The sequence below is a fragment of the Rhinoraja longicauda genome, chromosome 4 (genome assembly GCF_053455715.1).
Source record: "Rhinoraja longicauda isolate Sanriku21f chromosome 4, sRhiLon1.1, whole genome shotgun sequence".
NCBI lineage: Eukaryota > Metazoa > Chordata > Chondrichthyes > Rajiformes > Arhynchobatidae > Rhinoraja > Rhinoraja longicauda.
The window spans coordinates 23,603,605-23,623,323 of record NC_135956.1 but is presented as its reverse complement, the minus strand read 5'-3'; the positions used below and the strand labels follow the sequence as shown (position 1 = coordinate 23,623,323).

Below are 19,719 nucleotides of genomic sequence, written 5' to 3'. Positions count from 1 at the left end.
CGAACAGAAAAGGAAGAATAAGGTGGAGCGACGGTCAATGATTGAAGGCGGTGTTGAACAAGTGAGACTTCAGTGATGTTTTGAATGTGGTGAGTGAGGAGGAGTCTCTGACGGTTTGGGGTAGTGAGTTCCAGAGGGTGAATTATATTTATATAATTATAAATAATTATTCATTTAAAATTATATTAATTCTGTGAAAGGAACACCCACTAGATACTCAATCAATGGCACGCAAAAACATTTCAACTTGACAGAGGAATAACATGTAGTGCCCTTTCAAAACAAGTCCACCAATCTAGAGATGGTGTCATCTTAACCAATCTGTCTGAAGAAGGGTCTTGACCCGAAACGTCATCTATCCTTGTTCTCTAGGGTTGCTGCCTGACCCGCTGAGTTTACTACAGCACCTTGTGCCCTTTTGTTTCACATACTTTAGGTGTATAAATGAATACACTGAAGATGCTGAAAGGGGGTAAACCAAAGAATACAGAGATATATAATGTTGATTCTAAAAGTATGCAAGAATGATCCAAAGAGTGAGAATATCTATGGTGTGGCTGAACTTGTAAATTTATATGTGTGGCTGTACTTTTCTTTCATGTTAAAAAGAGATCAATGTAGCAGTATATTTAATCAGAAAATATGGCATTGGTTGTAAAAGGCCAACAATTGTTATAAGGCTCCTATTTTTTTAAATAAAATGCAATATGGTTGTCTATTCCCCAGATTAAAACATTATTTGTACAATCTTTCAGATTCAATCTATAATAAACATTTGAAGGTCTGTTAACTAATTATCTCAGATAAATATACAATAAAAGAAATTTGGAAAAAAGCAAAGAGAATACATCGTGAAGACTATACAATTTTAAAAATTAATGTTTATTGTTAATCTACATCAGATCACTGTTTAATACACCACAAATGTGGTATCCTACTGCAATTGTGATAGAAAGCTTTAAGATGTGAACATCTGTGTTTGGGGTGAAGGCTTTTATTTACTATCCTTTGTCAATGAAACCCAAACAAAAAATCAATAGTAATTCTTTAAAAGACTGGAAAGGAGATATTCTATGCTATGGAATATCTTCAAAAGATAATCTTCCCCAAGTGGAACAAATATGTATTCAAAAAAAGAAGTAGCAGGCTGAGTGGAAGAACTGATATTACAAAGCAAAATATTGGAGCGTGTGATGATGTTCTATGGTCAAGTACATATCAGAAATAATTTTTACTTTTCTCTCTGAGATTTGATTTTGAGTAGAATAGATTAATGAATCAGAAAGCTTTATCTTTTATGAATGTTTGTTTCCAAATTCTTAGATTCAAATAGTTTTTCCTCAAGTCGGAATGCCATTAGATCTTTCCGTGTAATGATGCCAACGACACGATTTCTCAGGTCAACCACAGTCAGATGGCGAAGCCCCAATGTTCGAAAAATTTTGTAAGTGCGTTGAAGAGAAAAATTAGCATGGACAGTCATTGCTGACTGGTTAATGTATGGTTTCTATTGGCAATAAACAAAAGAGATATGGATGTTAACGTTAAACTATTTCCTGTTCTCAAATAACAAGATATCTGATTGGAATCAATTATCCTTTAAGGCAAGCGACATTTTCATAATAGAATTTTTACATATCAAATGAATGCAATCAAAATAACTGAACTTAATGCAATGCAAGAAAAATAACATTGAAATCATTAATAATTGTCAGTCATACATATCAAAAAGTTACTAACATATGAATGGGGAATTGAAGAGAAAATGTTGACCCCAAATGTGGTTAAAATGTGTAATATATGGTATGGTTGAAGCAGAAAACAAACATGAATTGAAGGTATTAAACAGCACGCTGGTGCCATTCAATGAGGAGGAAGTCAGTGGAAGCTTGTGGAATATGAACAAATAAATTAATTTGTAGGGCTAAAGATGGGTTATGCTCTGCAATTACACTTTATAAACACAAAATTCCCCCTAAAAAATCTTTGCCTTCCATTATCAAATCAAAGCAGTTCACTTAAGTCAAAGCAACATCAGGTCATTGTAATTCTTATTTATTTGTTTTTTAATATCTAGTAACCATTTGTAATCATGCATAGTTATTCTGTGCACAGTTATTCTGTGCACAGAGAATTAATTGTTTACAATCAAGCTATCTATGCCCAGAAGGAAAAAAAAATCAATAAGAACCTTTTATGACTTGGATGAAGGGATTAACAGTACCATTAGCAAATTTGCAGATGATACAAAGCTGGGTGGTAGTGTGAACTGTGAGGAAGATGCTATGAGGTTGCAGGGTGACTTGGACAGGTTGTGTGAGTGGACGGATGCATGGCAGATGCAGTTTAATGTGGATAAGTGTGAGGTTATCCACTTCGATGGTAAGGATAGGAAGGCAGATTATTATCTGAATGGTGTCAAGTTAGGAAAAGGGGACGTACAACGAGATCTGGGTGTCCTAGTGCATCAGTCACTGAAAGGAAGCATGCAGGTACAGCAGGCAGTGAAGAAAGCCAATGGAATGTTGGCCTTCATAACAAGAGGAGTTGAGTATAGGAGCAAAGAGGTCCTTCTGCAGTTGTACAGGGCCCTAGTGAGACCGCACCTGGAGTACTGTGTGCAGTTTTGGTCTCCAAATTTGAGGAAGGATATTCCTGCTATTGAGGGCGTGACCTCAATAGGTTTACTAGGTTAATTCCCGGAATGGCGGGACTGTCCTATGTTGAAAGACTGGAACGGCTAGGCTTGTATACACTGGAATTTAGAAGGACGAGAGGGGATCTTATCGAAACATAAGATTATTAAGGGGTTGGACACGTTAGAGGCAGGAAACATGTTCCCAATGTTGGAGGAGTCCAGAACCAGGGGCCACAGTTTAACAGTAAGGGGTAGGCCATTAAGAATGGAGATGAGGAAATACTTTTTCAGTCAGAGTTGTAAATCTGTGGAATTCTCTGCCTCAGAAGGCGTGGAGGCCAATTCTCTGAATGCATTCAAGAGAGAGCTTGATAGAGCTCTTAAGGATAGCGGAGCCAGGGGGGTATGGGGAGAAGGCAGGAACGGGGTACTGGTTGAGAATGATCAGCCATGATCACATTGAATGGCGGTGCTGGCTCGAAGGGCCGAATGGCCTACTCCTGCACCTATTTACTATTATCTATTGAACCCAAAGATCCTAAATATAGATCATACAAATCCACCTATAAATCAAGAGATTTTATTCAACATTTTGAATAATTTGCTTACCAAGTTGACATAGTAGTCTTTATATTGCTGGTCAGTTCTATACATGTTCAGGAGCAGATTTATCTTTGTCAAGTTTTGAAACTTGAAAGAAACCTATGAATAAATTGAGAAATAGACTTATAATGTGGCATTATATCTGGATTTAAAAATGCAAATTTAACGATGAACTGCATCATTCAAATATTGCCTGACATTTTCTTCAGAGGATTTCCAGATCAGCTTAGTTCACCAGAACTATAGCGCAAAGTCTATTTGCACTTGCAAACAAACTCTCTGCCATGCTTCCAGGAATTAACATTTGCAGATTAGGAGCCGCTCCGAGGAATTTCCTGGCCTTTCATTTTATCTTTGGCCATTTTTGAATGAAAGGAAAATGTTGCTGGATCCCTTGAGAAGATCAAAAGGAACACTCTGCAGAACAAGACTGACCATTAATTTATCCCAATGTTTGCATTAGTGATTATTTATGGAACAGGTTCTTGTTTTTATTTGCTCTCACAAAAATGATCAATGTTGGGTTTTTTCAATACCCAAGGATCATGTAGGATTAAGGAAAGGTTGTCAAATGCTGTGGGCATATTCCAACAGTCCAGAGAACACCAGTTAACTGTACATAATAATAATAATAATAATAATAATAATAATAATAATGCATTACATTTATATAGCGCTTTTCATATACTCAAAGACGCTTTACAGAGATTTAGAGAACATAGGGAAATGAATAAATAGATAAATAAGTAAATAAGTAAACGAACAGAGAAAGGAGACAGAAGGTGAGGTGACCTTCAGTGGTTGAAGGCAGTACTGAACAGGTGATTTGAACATGAACAGTACTGAACATGTACGTTGATTTCCGAAATATAATTTTCTCAGTTTTGAAAGCCACAGTTGACAGTGTTAATGAGAATGGAGTGGAAATAGCATTCCCCAACAGTGCAAGTGTATATCATAGGATCATTAGATCATAACCGCCATGGCTGATCTATCTTTCGCTCTTAACCCCATTCTCCTGCCTTCTCCCTATAACCTCTGACACCCGTACTAATCAAGAATCTATCTATCTCTGCCTTAAAAATATCCATTGACTGCCACCTTCTGTGGCAATATCAGATGCAGAGAAGAAGAAAACTATATTGTTTAACCTTCTGTCTATTTGGCTTTTCTTCTAATGCCACCCAGGATGTATGGTAAGTTTGTTGTGCTTTTTCATGGAAATCTTTTTATTGTATGCATCAGGAAGGATGTCCTTATTGTGTTGCCCCATGGGGTTAAGTCAGTGCTGCGCGTCTTTAACAGCTGGAGGAAACCTCAGATGGGGCATCTTGGTCTGCCTGGACATTAGGCCGAAGGGTCTGTGTTTGTGCTGTATAACTCTATGACTCTATAAAATATGTTCTGTTAAATATGCAGCAAATCTAAAATAATTGTACAGCTGTTGGACTAAGCTTTTGGTTTTCATTTTTTACTTATTTCTGTTTTTAATATGCTTTAATAGCAGTTACAGTGCACGTTTAAAAGATATCACGATGTGAAATTACAAAATGAATTCACTGATGAATATAAAAATTAAAAATATATATTTATAGACATTTAAATGATGAAAGGAAAACTAAAGTCACGAAAAATTGCAGAAAGATTGGCAAGATAATTTCCATATATTAAGGCAGAGTAATAGGGAAAGTATTGAATAACCACTGTAATTCAGTTTTAATCCAAAAGACCAAAGTAAATACCACTAATGAATGAGCTCAGAATTCATGCAGTCGGGATAAAAATGTGAAAAATAATTGACAAGCTAGAAAAACGAAAAGAATTGAAGACTACTGATTGAGATAATATTTGCAAATAAATGTCAAAGGTCGGGAGGCAGGAACGAATGTATTATATTGTAAAAAAGTTCAAAAGAAAGGGAATGGTGAAAAGATAGACAGACAGCCAAAGTTGGTCCTTTACACAAAAAAGCAAACAAAATTAAATCTGGCCTCAGTTGTCCTTTAAATATCAATGATGGAAATATACCAGAATATCAGGAAAAAAAGACATATAAACACCACAGGTCTTTAAAACTGCTCCACCATTCAGTAAGAACATCGCTGATATGATCGTGGCTTCAATTCTATCTTCCTGTGCAATTTACTAGAAGGAAGCAGTTTTATGCTATACCAGAACAACTAAGTCCTCAGGGAGCTCCCAAAGATGTCCTCGTGGAATACAGAGGTGGCATGCACCAGCGAATTGATATGTGTATGGAGCACTGAGATGTCATTCATGAGAAGACTGTCACTCTAGGTCGACACGGGAAATTATCTATTCTCCAGGAGTAAGAAGAGGCTACATGTGGAGATAAGGAAATGCAGATACTGGAATCCTGAGCTAAATACAATGTGCTGGAGGAACTCAGTAGGTCGACAGCATCTGGGAAGGGAACGGATAGATGATGTTTTGGATCAGGACCATTCTTAGGGTTAGAGGGGAGAAAACTCGAAAAGAGAGAGGGCGGCATGACAAAGCCTGGCAAATGATAGATGGATACAGGTGAGAAGGATCGGATTGACAGATGGTGAAGTAAATGACAACGCTTAGGTGAAAAGGAGACAAAAGGGGGTCAGATGAGCAATGGAGAGGAGGAGGGAAACGCAGAGCCAATAGGAGGGGTGTGGGAAGGAAAGAGGGGGCAATAAAAGGAAAATGGGGGACTAAGAAATGGGAGATGAGCATACGAAAGTGGAGTAAGAAGCAGGGCAAGTGAGGGAGGGAGTGGGGGTTGGGAGCCATGGGAAAGAAAGGTGGAAGAGGGAATGTTACTTAAAGTTGGAGAATTCAACATTCATACTGTTGAGACATAGGCTTCACAGAAAGAAGATGAGTTGTGTACCTGTCCCATTTGCATGTGTCCTCACTCAGGCAATGGAGAAGGCCATGGGCAGAAATGTCAGTATGTAAATGGATAGGGGAGTTTAAATGGTTAACAAACAGAAGATCCAACAGATTTAATTGATCTAAGCTGCCTCATAGTTCCAGAGACTTGGGTTTGATCCTGACCTCAGGTGCTGTCAGTGTGGAGTTTGCATGTTCTCCCTGTGACTGCATGGGTTTCTCCAAGTGTCAAGTCAAGTCAAGTCAAATGTATTTGTCACATACACATACTGTGCAGTGAAATGAAAGTGGCAATGCCTGCGGGTTGTGCACAAAAAAGAATTACAGTTACAGCATATAAATATATCCCAAAGACATGTGGGTTTGTAGGTTAATTGGTCTCTGTAAATTGTCCCAAATGTGTAGGCAATGGGATAACATAGAACTAGTGTTGGTAGGTGATCGAAGGTTGGCATAATCTCAGTGGGGCAAAAGGTCCTGTTCCCATGCTGCATCTCTAAACCAAACTAATTGGAGATTTTCCAGGATTCTCTTTCTGTTCTAGATTTACATGTCAGTGGATAACTCCAACGGAACAACCATTATGCATGAGATCTTCCTTTGTATGTAGAAGCAGAAACATAAGATCCTTCCACCTGCCACACCTTACCTCCCAACTCACACACCTGATTGTCATGAGCATAGTCCTTCAACCATGCAGCCCACTGTCTCCCAGGGGAGCGCTGAAGACAGCAGAGATCTGTATTTGGGGGTCTGGAATATTGCTCAGCAGGTCTGCTGGTTGATTTTGAGGTGAGAAAACAGGACGCCATCCAACCATTACTCTATCGTCTCCACGGACCTGGGAGGTAGCCTAGTATTCAGGTTCAGGACATTGATGTCCCTGTGCAAACGGCCACCCCGTCACACAACACCATGATTTTCAGATATAGGCTCAGCTGTGTTTCATGGCCAGCTCCCTCAGTTGGTTGTGGGAGCAGCCTGAAGCTGGCATCTCAAGAGCAAGATTATCTCGTGGGTCTTCAAGGCTATCTATCCACACTTCAACTGAAAGGGAGCAGCATCCCAGAAGGCAGCCAACAGTTACCCAGGGGCGACTATGACTGTAAGCCCATGTATAAGGTGCACAGTGGCACAGCTTTGTCCCACCCTCACCTCCTTTCCAGCTTTCTCTCCCCTATTACAATCAGTCTGAAGAAGAGACCTAGCCCAAAATGTCACCTATACCTGTTCTCCAGAGATGCTGCCTGGCCTGTTGACTTCTCCAGCACTTCCTCCTCTAGTGTTCCTTCAATAATAGATGTCATCCATTGATAAGACCTCTGAGGGCAATGTATTTCAGCTGCTAAATGCAGCAAAAGTCACTCATTGTGGGTTGAAGCTAAGTCACTGCATTTTTTGATGGTAGCTTTAAATCACAAAAGCTGTTGCAAAGTAGACCAATATTACTCATAGCTGGACTGGGAATGAATTGTGAATGTGTTCAGACACGACCAAAATGCTTGATATTTGAAGGTAAAACTGAAAAAAGAAGGTCAACACACACTAATGATATCAGGAGCTACATCAATCAGGAATGTGAGTCTTCTGTGCAAGGGTACAGATCATTTTGAAGTATTGGGCAATTTCATTACCGGCCTAATTCTAACTATGGCAATCCTAACTAATATTTCAGTAGCATATCCAGTTTAGCCCTATAAAGTAACAAATGCATTGAAATTACATAGGACATACTGTAACTTAAATAACATTTATAGTTAATGAAACACAAAGTGCAGGAGTAATTCAATGGGGCAGGTAGCATCTGTGGAGGGGATGGATAGATGACATTTTGGGTAGGGACCCTCATTAAAGTGAAAAAGGATCCTGACCTGAAACGACATTTGTCCATTCCCTCCCCAGATGTACCCGTATGTATAAATTAATTAAATGACTCCTGTGATGATCTACACCTTGCACAATAATAAGCATCTGGAGTCATGCCACACTCCCCATCAAGAACTTATTAATGAACAATTCAGTACAAAAATAAAGCCACGTAAAATATATTTAAGCCTTATTGCCCCAACTATTTGTTCTGAGGCAATTGATATTAATTGCTTTGGAAAACGTGGCTAATTTTCAAGGCACTTTATCACTTCATGCGAGCATTTCATATCCAATAGTTTGTGATTGTCTTATGCACAGAAAAGCTTGCTTCACTTATGATCTGTATGGCCCTTCATGAATCCCATTCTCCATGTGAAAAGTACAATGCAACCAAGGCAAACTGTTGCCTGAAGTGTTACGGTTTAGATAAGCATTTGATTTCTCTTTTTTAAAAGTTCTTGATATCTGGTGATAGTTTTCTGTCTTTCCTGAGCATTTGACTAACTTGAGACTTTAAACTGTAGCGATGCAGTCGGAAACAGGACCTTCGGCCCATCGAGTCTGCACTGACCAGCGATCACCCCATACACTAGGGACATTCCTACACACTAGGGCAAATTTACAATTTCACCAAATCCAATTAACCTACAAACCTGTAGGTCTTTGGAGTGTGGGAAGAAACCGGAGCACCCGGGGAAAACACATGCAGTCAGAGGGAGAATGTACAAACTCTGCACAGACAGCAACCCTGAGAGATGGTATGGCAGCACTAAAGATGTATAGTTCACAACCTCCACCTCCATTCTTATCATTATCTTGTGTACATGGCTCAGAAATAAAATTTAAGCCTCTCCAGCTGCAAATTACCCTAACTTCACAAAATCTCCATTGATGCGCAGCAAAATAAACTCCAGTTGATCGTTATCTCACCCATTGTCATATTTGTCCCTAATGTGGTCAAGAAATTGGCTGGCAAAACTTAAACAAAGCTCAGTCGTTAAAATTATTCCTTGAGTGAATTTCGAACTCACATCGCTACCCACCCATCCCAAACCTTTCCAGACGTAAAACCTATTGCAAAGTAATAGTAACTATGGATTGGTATCTGGGATAAGGCTAGCTCAACTTAGAAACATAGAAAATAGGCCCAGGAGTAGGCCCTTCGGCACTTCGAGCCAGCACCACCATTCAATATGATCATGGCTAATCATCCAAAATCCCATATCCCTTGATTCCGTGAGCCCTAAGAGCTATATCTAACTCTCTCTAACTCGGTGTGCATGAAACAAACAGGTACCGAGGAGTATGTTATTACTTCCTTTGATTACAACTGGTAATTCTCACCTCGTGGTAGTTCAATTGAGCATATTGTTGGCAACTCTCTTTGTTCTGTGTTTCAAAAAGCTTCTCATTTTCCAAGATTCTGCAGAGTTCCAGTCTAGTCCCAAAACAGATGAAAGCGGAAATGAGAACACAAAATAGGATACAAGGCACAAGGTACATTTGCTACTCACTGTACTTTGACAGATGCCTGTTCGGTACAAAGTATTAGCTCATTCAGCCTTCCACATCCAGATAGCCAGGCTGGTGGACAATGAATTAGGTCCAGGATGGTCAGGCCAAGTGCGGAGCAATTGTAATCCTTTGGGGCAGAGGATTCCAATGTTTATAGCCTTATGGGTGGAGAGATTTCTCTTAACCTCAATCCAAAACTACCTAAACCTTCCTACACAAGGTACTGCAGATGCAGGTTTACGAACAAAGACACAAAGTGCTGGAACAACTCAGCAGGTCTCAGCAGATCGTGGCAGCATCTGAAGAAGGGTGCTGACCCAAAACATCACCTGTCCATGTTCTCCAGAAATGCTGCCTGACCAATTGTGTTATTCCAGCATTCTGTGTCGCTGCCTAATCCTTATCCTGAAACAATGATTACCTCCAACCAGAGGAAAGATCCTCTTGCCATCAATCCTGACAAATATATATTTTTTCTCATTCTTCTAAACTCCAAAGAGCAAAGGCTTATTTTAATCTGTTCACTCCTTGTAGAACTGTTCCCCTACTCCAAGAATCAATATAGTGAATCGTTAAAGCAAACTCAACGCTAGCATTTATTTCAAGAGGGCTTGTATACAAAAACAGGGACGTAATGCATTTGAAATATTGTGAGCAATTTTGGTTACCATATCTGAGGAAGGATGTGCTGGCTCTGGAGAGGGTCCAGAGGAGGTTTACAGGAATGATCCCAGGAATGAGTAGATTAACCTATGATGAGTGTTTGTCGGCACTGGGCCTGTACTCGCTGGAGTTTAGAAGAATGAGGGGGGACCTCATTGAAACATACAGAATAGTGAAAGGCTTGGATAGAGTGAATGTGGAGAAGATGTTTCCACATGGGAGAGTCCAGGACTAGTGGTCATAGCCTCAGAATTAAAGGATGTTCTTTTAGGAAGAAGATGAGAAGAAATTTCTTTAGTCAGAGGGTGGTGAATCTGTGGAATTCTTTGCCACAGAAGGCTGTGCAGGCCAAGTCAGTGGATATTTTTAAGGCAGAGATAGATAGATTCTTGATTTGTACAGGTGTCAGAGGTTATGGGGAGAAGGCAGGAGAACGGGGTTAGGAGGAAGAGATAGATCAGCCATGATTGAATGGCGGAGTAGACTTGATGGGCCAAATGGCCTAATTCTACTCCTATCGCATGACCATATGATTATTGTACTCCCTCCAAGGAAAGATCAATCTTCCACAGAAAGCAAAGCTAAAACTAGTATTCTATACACAATAGACAATAGGTGCAGGAGTAGGCCATTCGGCCCTTCGAGCCAGCACCACCATTCAATGTGATCATGGCTGATCATTCTCAATCAGTACCCCGTTCCTGCCTTCTCCCCATACCCCCTGACTCCGCTATCCTTAAGAACTCTATCTAGTTCTCTCTTGAATGCATCCAGAGAATTAGCCTCCACTGCCTTCTGAGGCAGTGAATTCCACAGATTTCCAACTCTATGACTGAAAAAGTTTTTCCTCATCTCCGTTCTAAATGGCCTACCCCTTATTCTTAAACTGTGGCCCCTGGTTCTGGACTCCCCCGTATACTCCCCTGGACTATTCTCGGGTGCATTCTTTACAAAGCCCTACATAATTGCAGCAAGACCTCCTAACACTAAGACAGTGCCTACCACGATCTCTGTGTCATATGCCTGTTGACACTATACGATCTGTGTATAGACGCACCCAAAATAACTCTGAATATCAAGTCAAGTCATTTTATTTGTATAGCACATTTAAAAACAACCCATGTTGACCAAAGTGCTGTACATCAGTTCAGGTACTAAGAACGAACATACAATGGCACACAAACATAACAGCACATACATAAACAGTTCACAGCGCCCCCTCAGAGGGCCTCAAACGCTCGGGAGTAGAAATAGGTTTTGAGCCTGGATTTAAAGGAGTCGATGGAGGGGGAAGTTCTGATGGGGAGAGGGATGCTGTTCCACAGTCTCAGAGCTGCAAGCGCAAAAGCGCGGTCACCTCTGAGCTTAAGCCTAGACCGCGGGATAGTCAGTAGCCCCAAGTCGGCCGACCTGAGGGACCTGGAGCTAGAGTGGTGGGTTAGAAGATTTTTGATATGGGGGGGGGGGGGGGGCAAGCCCGTTTAGGGCTTTATACGTGAATAGGAGGAGCTTGAAGTTGTTTCTGTACTGTACTAGGAGCCAGTGGAGAGAGGCCAGAATCGGGGCGATGTGGTCCCGTTTACGAGTACCTGTCAGGAATCTCGCTGCGGCGTTTTGGACCAATTGCAGGCGGGACAGAGATGATTGGCTGATCCCAGTGTATAGGGAGTTACAGTAGTCTCGGCGGGAGGAAATGAATGCGTGGATGATTTTTTCAATGTCGTCAAATTGGAGGAATGGTTTGATTTTAGCTATGGTACGAAGCTGGAAGAAGCTGGCTTTTACCACAGCGTTGACTTGCTTGTCAAACTTTAATGCAGAGTCAAATATCACACCAAGGTTTTTGACATGCGGTTTGACTAGGGAGGATAGGCTTCCAAGGCTGCCTGTTATCGTTTTGATGGAGTCGGGGGGGCCGAATAGGATGACCTCAGACTTGCTCTCGTTTAGTTGAAGGAAGTTCTGTACCATCCAACATTTTATGTCCTCAAGGCAGTGCATGAGGCTGATTAAATTTGACCGGTTGTTGGGTTTCAGGGGGAGATAGAGCTGTGTGTCATCCGCATAGCAGTGGAAAGAAATGCCGTGCCTTTGAATGATTTGGCCGAGGGGGAGCATGTACAGAGAGAAGAGAATGGGGCCTAGGATGTAGCCTTGTGGAACCCTGCAGGAGAGGCTAGCTGGGGAAGGGGAATAATTGCCTATGTTGATATCAATATTTACTTATCTTGCAAAAATTGTTCCACCTTTCCAATTTTCCTTCAAAACTGATATTTTACATATTGTCATATTGTCACTTTACACATGCTAACCTAATTAATTAACTGATTTAAATTCCTTTGCTGTATCTTTTTATCCTCACAGAATATCCGGCCAACATTGAGTAGAAGATATCAAAATATCATGAAAGAAATATATCTAATTTGAATCTGAATAATTGCTTCTACCAATTTCCTGGAAGCTTGTTCCATAAATAGACCATTAAAATATAGTTCTGGTGATAGATTCACTCTCTATGGTTCTGCAGAATTCCAGCCTAATCCCCAAGCAATTGAGAATACAAAAGTGGAAGTAATTATCAATTTAAAAAATGCTTGAAATACATGGGAAATCCATTATCTGCTGAAAAATTAAAGAACATTTACTGTTCACAGTGCACACCTCATTTTGCTGCATTGCTTACATCAAATTGTAGAGATGTTATTCAAAATTTCTCTCATATTTCGGTTAACACCCAGCTCCAATTCCCAGCCCACTTTACAAACTCAGTCCGAGTCCTTAAATTTGATGTGATAAACAGGATGATGTACTTTCACATGATTCACGTAATCTAGTCTCTTTAAAAGCAGGAATCATATAATTTCTTCATCGTCCCTATTGTAATGAGAGCATGTCCAATCTAAAATATTTTATTGAGCTACAATATTCCTCATTTATAAGCAAATGAAAGTAATTTTGAAAGCAATGCTGCTTTCACTTCAGGATGAAACTTAACACTTTCAAGTATAGATCCTATCTCAGCCATTTCACCTTCCTGTTATTTTCACAAAACTATAAATGTGTGATATCCTCCAAAGGAATACACCAATAACTGATAAAGTTACATTATTCCAAATTATAGCTTTATGAATTGGCTTTACACTTATTAATAAATAATTTATTATTTCATTACATGTTATAATACGTTATAAAAAAGATTCTAAAAAAGGTCAGATGCAGTGGAGTGCAGGGAAGATTAACAAGGCCAATGGCAGAAATGTAAAAACAGATCAGAAAAGGATGAACAGATTGGTTCTATTTCCGCATGGATAAAGAAGGCTGAAGGGTGACCAAATAGATGTCTTTAAAATTATACAGGTTTTGACAGAGTAGACATTTAAGGGAAGCTTCCACGTGGATGATAACCCTTCATTATAAGATAAGCACCAAAAAGTCCCACCGGGAATTTGGAACAAACTTATTTACCCAATGAGTGGTGAAAGAGTGGAGCTTGCTTCCAGAGTGATGTGAAGTTGATGGTGCAGATCCATTTAAGAGGAAGACCAGCGTATGAGAGTGAATATATCTCACTGAGAAAGGATGGGAGGAATCTAAAGTGACGTATAAATGTCAATTGAGACTTGGTAGACCAAATGGCCTGCTTATGTGTAGGATATCCTTTCTATCATTAATCTAAGTTTTTTTTTACTCTGGGAAGAGAAGTACAAGCTTTGGCTGAAACTGAAGGCTTGATGTCTGGTGATTAAAGATCATCACAGCATCAGTAAGATTTAAACTGATATATACCTTCACTTCATCTTTTTTAAATAGTGCCAAACTTCCTGCGGATGTTAATGGGGAACCACAAGCTACATTATTACTGACCATGCCAGTACATTATTTTATTTTAAGATTCATTGACATTTGTTCTGTAGTGAACTGCCCACTGTTTTCACTACAGAACAAATGTCAATGAATCTTAAAATAAAATAATGTACTGGGATGGTCATTTGAGACATCTTCATGAAATAACAGGGTGTTATCAACATGCATCTCTTCTTTACAAAATAAAAATTATCCCTAGTCTATTCTACATCCTGAAGAGATTCACGGTCATTAAGCAAGAAGGTTTATCTCCTTTCTAGGCTAAAGTTGGTAAATAGCAGAGATGAAAAAAATCAATGAATGGAAAAAACAAGGAAGCATTTCAAAAAGCACAAAAATTGTTTGCAGATTGCAGATCATGACTGCAATGTCTTGACTGTGAACATAATTTATTTTGCTGCAATTACTATGGAAGCATAACTGCATGAATAAAGATGCGTTTCATTCTCAAACACAGCTGGTCATTTTGTAACCATCGACACAGATTTTATCTTAATTATCTGGTTTTGCTGTCGGTTGCTGGGTTAATTTTAACAATTCTTATCCAACTGGTGGAATGGTATGTTCCACAATACATTTATGCAGTTTTAACATGGCACGGACAAAGCAATTTCCATTTTTCCTTATGCCGACAAGATGTTTTTAACATGGAATTTTGAAAAAGAATTAACTCGCTCTTGAAATATATTCATGCAGAGGATGCATTGTCGGATTATTTTAACAAAATGTTGATGCTATAACCAGGCTCCCTTAAAGTAAGTTGTTCATTATGAATCCCAATGTCTACCATTGGGCGTGACTGCTTCCTATAATTTTATAAATGTTTATTAATTTATAATAATCATGTTTAATATTGCAAGTATGGACGGCACAGTGGCACAGCGTGGAGTTGCTGCCTTACAGCACCAGAGGCCCGGGGTTGATCCTTACCACTGGTGCTGTCTGCACGGAGTTTGTGCGTTCTCCCTGTGACCATGTGGGTTTTGTCCAGGTGTTCCTGTTTCCTCCCACACTCCAAAGATATACAGGTTTGTAGATTAATTGGCTTCGGTGAAATTGTAAATTGTCCTTAGTGTGTAGGATAGTGTTTGGGTACCGGGTGATAGCGGGTCGGCGAAGGCTCGGTGGGCCAAAGGGCCTGGTTCCACACTGTATATCGCAAGTCTAAAGTCTAAAGTATTTTGGACAGCCAATAGTTCCTTTGAATAGCTATGATAAATTGAAATCATAACTTTTCAAACAATATGTTTTAGATTTAGATTTACTCATGCATCATTTTAAGACTGTTTCAACTCCATTGACATGATGGTTACTCCCACCAGCTGTTTAGTTGCACCTTATTGTTCAAAATGAAAACCATCTGGCCAGTTCATAAACACTTAACCTGCTCAGCAAGTGGCCCAACTAGATGGGTGCAAGCACACAAATCTGCTCACCTGGTGATGCTTCCAATAAATACTTCCTCGTGCCCTTGGACCGCTTGATAAATCACCGGGAATCCACCATGGCTTGTCTCCAGCAGAAGCTCAACCAGAATAGACACCTTCTCCTTCAGGTGGAGGACCTTCACTTGAGGCTCCATGATATCTTTGGCTGTAAACAACTCTAAATTAAGCCTGCAAGAATTTAAAAAAAATAATAATCTGGCACTATTAAGGCTTTTTCATATTCATACGTGTTATCACTGTGTATTAAAAGGTGCCTGAAAATTTAAACCAAAAACACCTCAACAGCAGCCTGGTTTGGCATAAACTTGGAATTCTATATTCTTGAAACTCCTTTGCACAAATTCAACACTGTAGCATTCATACAAATGATGTTGCATTGCCAAGTCCTTGCAGGCTTGAGTTCCAAGTCATCAATGTAAATATCAGAGAAGCTGAACTATAATTGTAATATATGCCAACGTTACAGTCAAACTTGGTGTACAAGTATGGAAATTACACATTATAAATTGAAAACTCGAAGTACCTTAAGTTGAAAGCAAGTCTTTTATTGTAAACCAGCTCCTTGTATCTACATTTTGTAGCTTTGGTATTTTTCTTATAATGATATTATTTGTGATAGAATATTCTAATGGATCTGGAAATCAAAGTTGCTCATAATATCTACAAAAAATTGAGTCCTTGCCCAAATATTGCCCAGGATTATGGGAAGCATATGCTTAAATATTGTACATTTTTATTAACTATGACACTATATTGTCACCATTTCAGTTTTGGTGTTATCCGGATAAATCAGAATGAAATGAACAGGGTTTGATCTAAAGTAGTTTTTTTAAGATTCATTTCTATTCTGAGGCAAACAAACTTACACGGCAAGGAAAAGGCGTTGGTTATTATTTGTGCAAATACATCACATACATTGATCGAGAATCTGATTTTCTCCAACCTAGCTTAAAGAAATTGTATGAGGAGTTAGTAAAGGTGGTCAAAAGCCACTTGTTATTATAGAACAATTAATTTTTTTAATAGTCAGAACATCACCTTGAGAACAATATGACTCTAATTTTCTATTGGTTTTTATCAATTGACTCCTCTCAATTATACATAGGAGAAATAATTTCTCACCAATATCCTGATGAACTTTGGTATTTACTTCCCATTTTCTATCTTCTTCAGAGACTGATTATTCAAAATGAAATATAAAACTACTGCATAGGAAGGAACTGCAGATGACGGTTTAAACTGAAGATAGACACAAAAAGCTGGAGTAACAGCGGGTCAGACAGCATTTCTGGAGAAAAGGAATAGGTGGCATTTCGGGTCGAGACCCTTCTTCAGACTCTCAGTCTGGACAACTCTTGCAACCAAATTTGAAATGAACATACTTCAAACTCAAATCTTCTTGGATATCCTTTCATTCTGTTCAATGACTACAAACCTGTACCCTTCTTATTCTCTGAAAACCAAGAAATATGTTTTAACTTTGTTGAAACTTCATATTTACTCGTTTGCTCATCAGTTTGACATAAAGTAGAACTATTCAAATCTAGTTGATCAGTCTGAGAAGGGTCCCGACCCGAAACATCACCTATCCATGTTCTCCAGTAAATGTAGTTCCTTGTTTCTACACCTTCCTCAATGTTTACTTAGTTTAAATTCTCATTCTAAATGTTGAAAGCAGTTCCAATAAAATCTATAGAATGAATTTACATTCTCATTCTAATGTTGAAAGCAGTTCCAAGATAATCTATAGTTTCATTTCAGTTTTTGAATAGGGTTATGAATCATGTGTTACTTCCCCATCTAGAGAATGGGAATAACGAAGGCCCCAGGAAAACATTCAAAACATTTTCAAAATAAACATTTACAGGTTCCTAGTGCTATCCATTTGCATGGAACAGTGTAGCACAGGAACAAACTCTTTGACCCCTGATAACTGTGTTGAACACAAAGCCAAATTAAACTGATACTTTCTGCCTTCTTGTGATCCATATCCCTCCACATTCACGTGTTCTACCTGAAAGCCTCTTAAACACCACTATCTTTTCTGTTTCCACCTAGTGCATTTCAGGCACCCATCCCTCTCTGTACAAAAACATTGACCAGCACATCATCTTTAATCCTCTGACCTCTGACCTTAGTCAAATACAATTCCTGCCAGTATTTGAGATTGCCACTCTGAGAAAAAGGTTCTTACTGTCTACCTTATTAATGCCTCTAATAATTTTGCAGACTTCTATCAGGTCTCCCATCAGCCTCCAATATTCCAAAGAAAACTATCCAAGTTTATCCAACCTCTCACAGCTAATTCCCTCTAATCCAGGCTGTGTCTTGTGTTCTTTTTTTTTTTTTTTCTATGACTGCTATGTAGTTTCGTTCGGTACTTCGGTACCGAACGACAAATAAAGCTCTGTTATACCTGTTATCCTGGTAAACCTCCTCTGCACCTTCTCCAAAGTCTCCACATCCTTTCTGTAATGGGGCCACCAAAATTGCACACAATACTCCAAATGTAGCCTAGCCAAAGTTTTATGAAACTGCAACGTGTTCTCCTGACTCTTATACTCAATGCCCTGATACATCTTCTTATGTTGCTACTTTCAAGGAGCTATGGATTTTGACCACAAGATCCCTCTGTACATCAATTCTGTTAAGGGTCCTGCCATTAACTTTCTACTTTCTCCTTACATTTGACTTCCCAACGTGCAACACCCCCACACATGAGAGGGCAACGCTGGATCTAGTATTGGGAAATTGGGAAGGGCAAGTTAATGAAATGTTTGTGGAGGAGCCTCTTGGAACCAGTGACCACAGTTCGATTAAGTTTAAGATAGTATGGATAGGGACGGAGAGGGTCCATGTGTTAAAACGCTCAACTGGGATAAGGCCAACTTTGAGGGTATGAGACAAGGTCTTACTCAAGTTGACTGGAGCAGGTTATTTGAGGGAAAGGAACATTGGCCAAGTGGGATGTTTTTAAAAGTGTGCTGACGAAAACTCGGGATATGTATGTCCCTGTTAAGGGCAAAGCAGGCAAACGTGAGGAAGCTTGGCTGATGAGGAAAATTCGGGCACTGGTCAAAAACAAGAAGGATGCATGGGACAGGTATAGGCAGCTGGGGTCAAGTGCATCCCTGGAGGAGTTTCGGGAACTAAGGAGTAAACTGAAAAAGGAGAACAGAAGGTCAAAAAGGGGCCAGGAGATAGCTCTGGCGGGTAGCATTAAGGACAATCCCAAAAGATTTTATAAATACATAAGGGGGAAAGGTAACTAGAAAGAGTGGGACCTCTCAGGAATTAAAGCGGTCATCTCTGTGTGGAGCTACAGGAGATGGGCATGGTCCTAAATGAGTATTTCTCCTCTGTATTCACCGAAGAGAAAGACAGTAGGACGGAGGAAATTGGAGCAATCACTAGAAGTGTCTTGAGAGCAGTCAGGGTTACCGTCAAAGAAGTACTGAAGGTACTGTTGTGCTTGAAGGTAGATAAATCTCCAGACCTGATCAGATATATCCGAGGACATTGCGGGAAACTAGAGAGGAAATTTATGTCATCCTTAAATACAGGAGAGGTGCCGGAAGGTTGGAGGGTGGCAAATGTTTTATCGCTTTTCAAGAAGGGCTGCAGGGAAAATGCTGGGAACCATAGGTCGATGAGCTTAACATCGATAGTTGGAAAGTTACTAGAGAGTATTCTGGGGGATAGGTTCTACAGGCATTTGGATGGGCAAGGGCTGATTAGGGATAGTCAGCATGGTTTTGTGCATTGATCTGAGGGACCTTGTTAAAGTCCATGTCGACAATATCCAATGCCCTGCCACCATCATTCACCTTTGTCACCTCATCAAAAAACTCAAATCAGGATTTTGAGACATGATCTTGTCCGCACACAGCCATTCTGACCATCTTGAATTAGCCCATTCTCTTCTCAATGCCAGTAAATACAATCCCTAAGAATCCTCTCCAATAATTTCTCTACTCAGATGGGAAGCTCACTGGCCAACAATTTACTGGATTAGCCCATTTCCCTTCTTAAACCACTGTCTGAAGAAGGCATGTGGGGTGCTCCCGGTCAGCAGTGGTGAGTACCTACCGACAGTGGTCCGAGGAGGGACAAACCACAAACCGGCAACAGGGTGTTGGGTGCCCAAGGCTCATCGATGCGCGAGGGCAACGAAGGATATCCCGTCTGATCCGAACCAACAGAAGGTCTACTGTGGCACAAGTCACAGAAACT

The 19,719-nt window shown here is 39.8% G+C and overlaps 1 protein-coding gene across 1 annotated transcript in view; it reads right to left on the bottom strand.

Annotated features, from left to right (window-relative positions):
- Window positions 1-1,128: 1,128 nt before the first annotated feature.
- The window catches only part of LOC144593090 (chloride channel protein C-like), a 71,583-nt gene continuing 52,992 nt past the window's right edge, over window positions 1,129-19,719 (bottom strand). The window contains exons 13-16 of the mRNA XM_078398531.1: window positions 15,475-15,654; window positions 9,341-9,434; window positions 3,248-3,340; window positions 1,129-1,507 (exon numbers count right to left, since the gene is read on the bottom strand). Coding sequence (XP_078254657.1) covers window positions 1,289-1,507; window positions 3,248-3,340; window positions 9,341-9,434; window positions 15,475-15,654 — 586 coding nt within the window. The 3' untranslated portion in view covers window positions 1,129-1,288. The remainder of the gene's footprint in view (window positions 1,508-3,247; window positions 3,341-9,340; window positions 9,435-15,474; window positions 15,655-19,719) is intronic.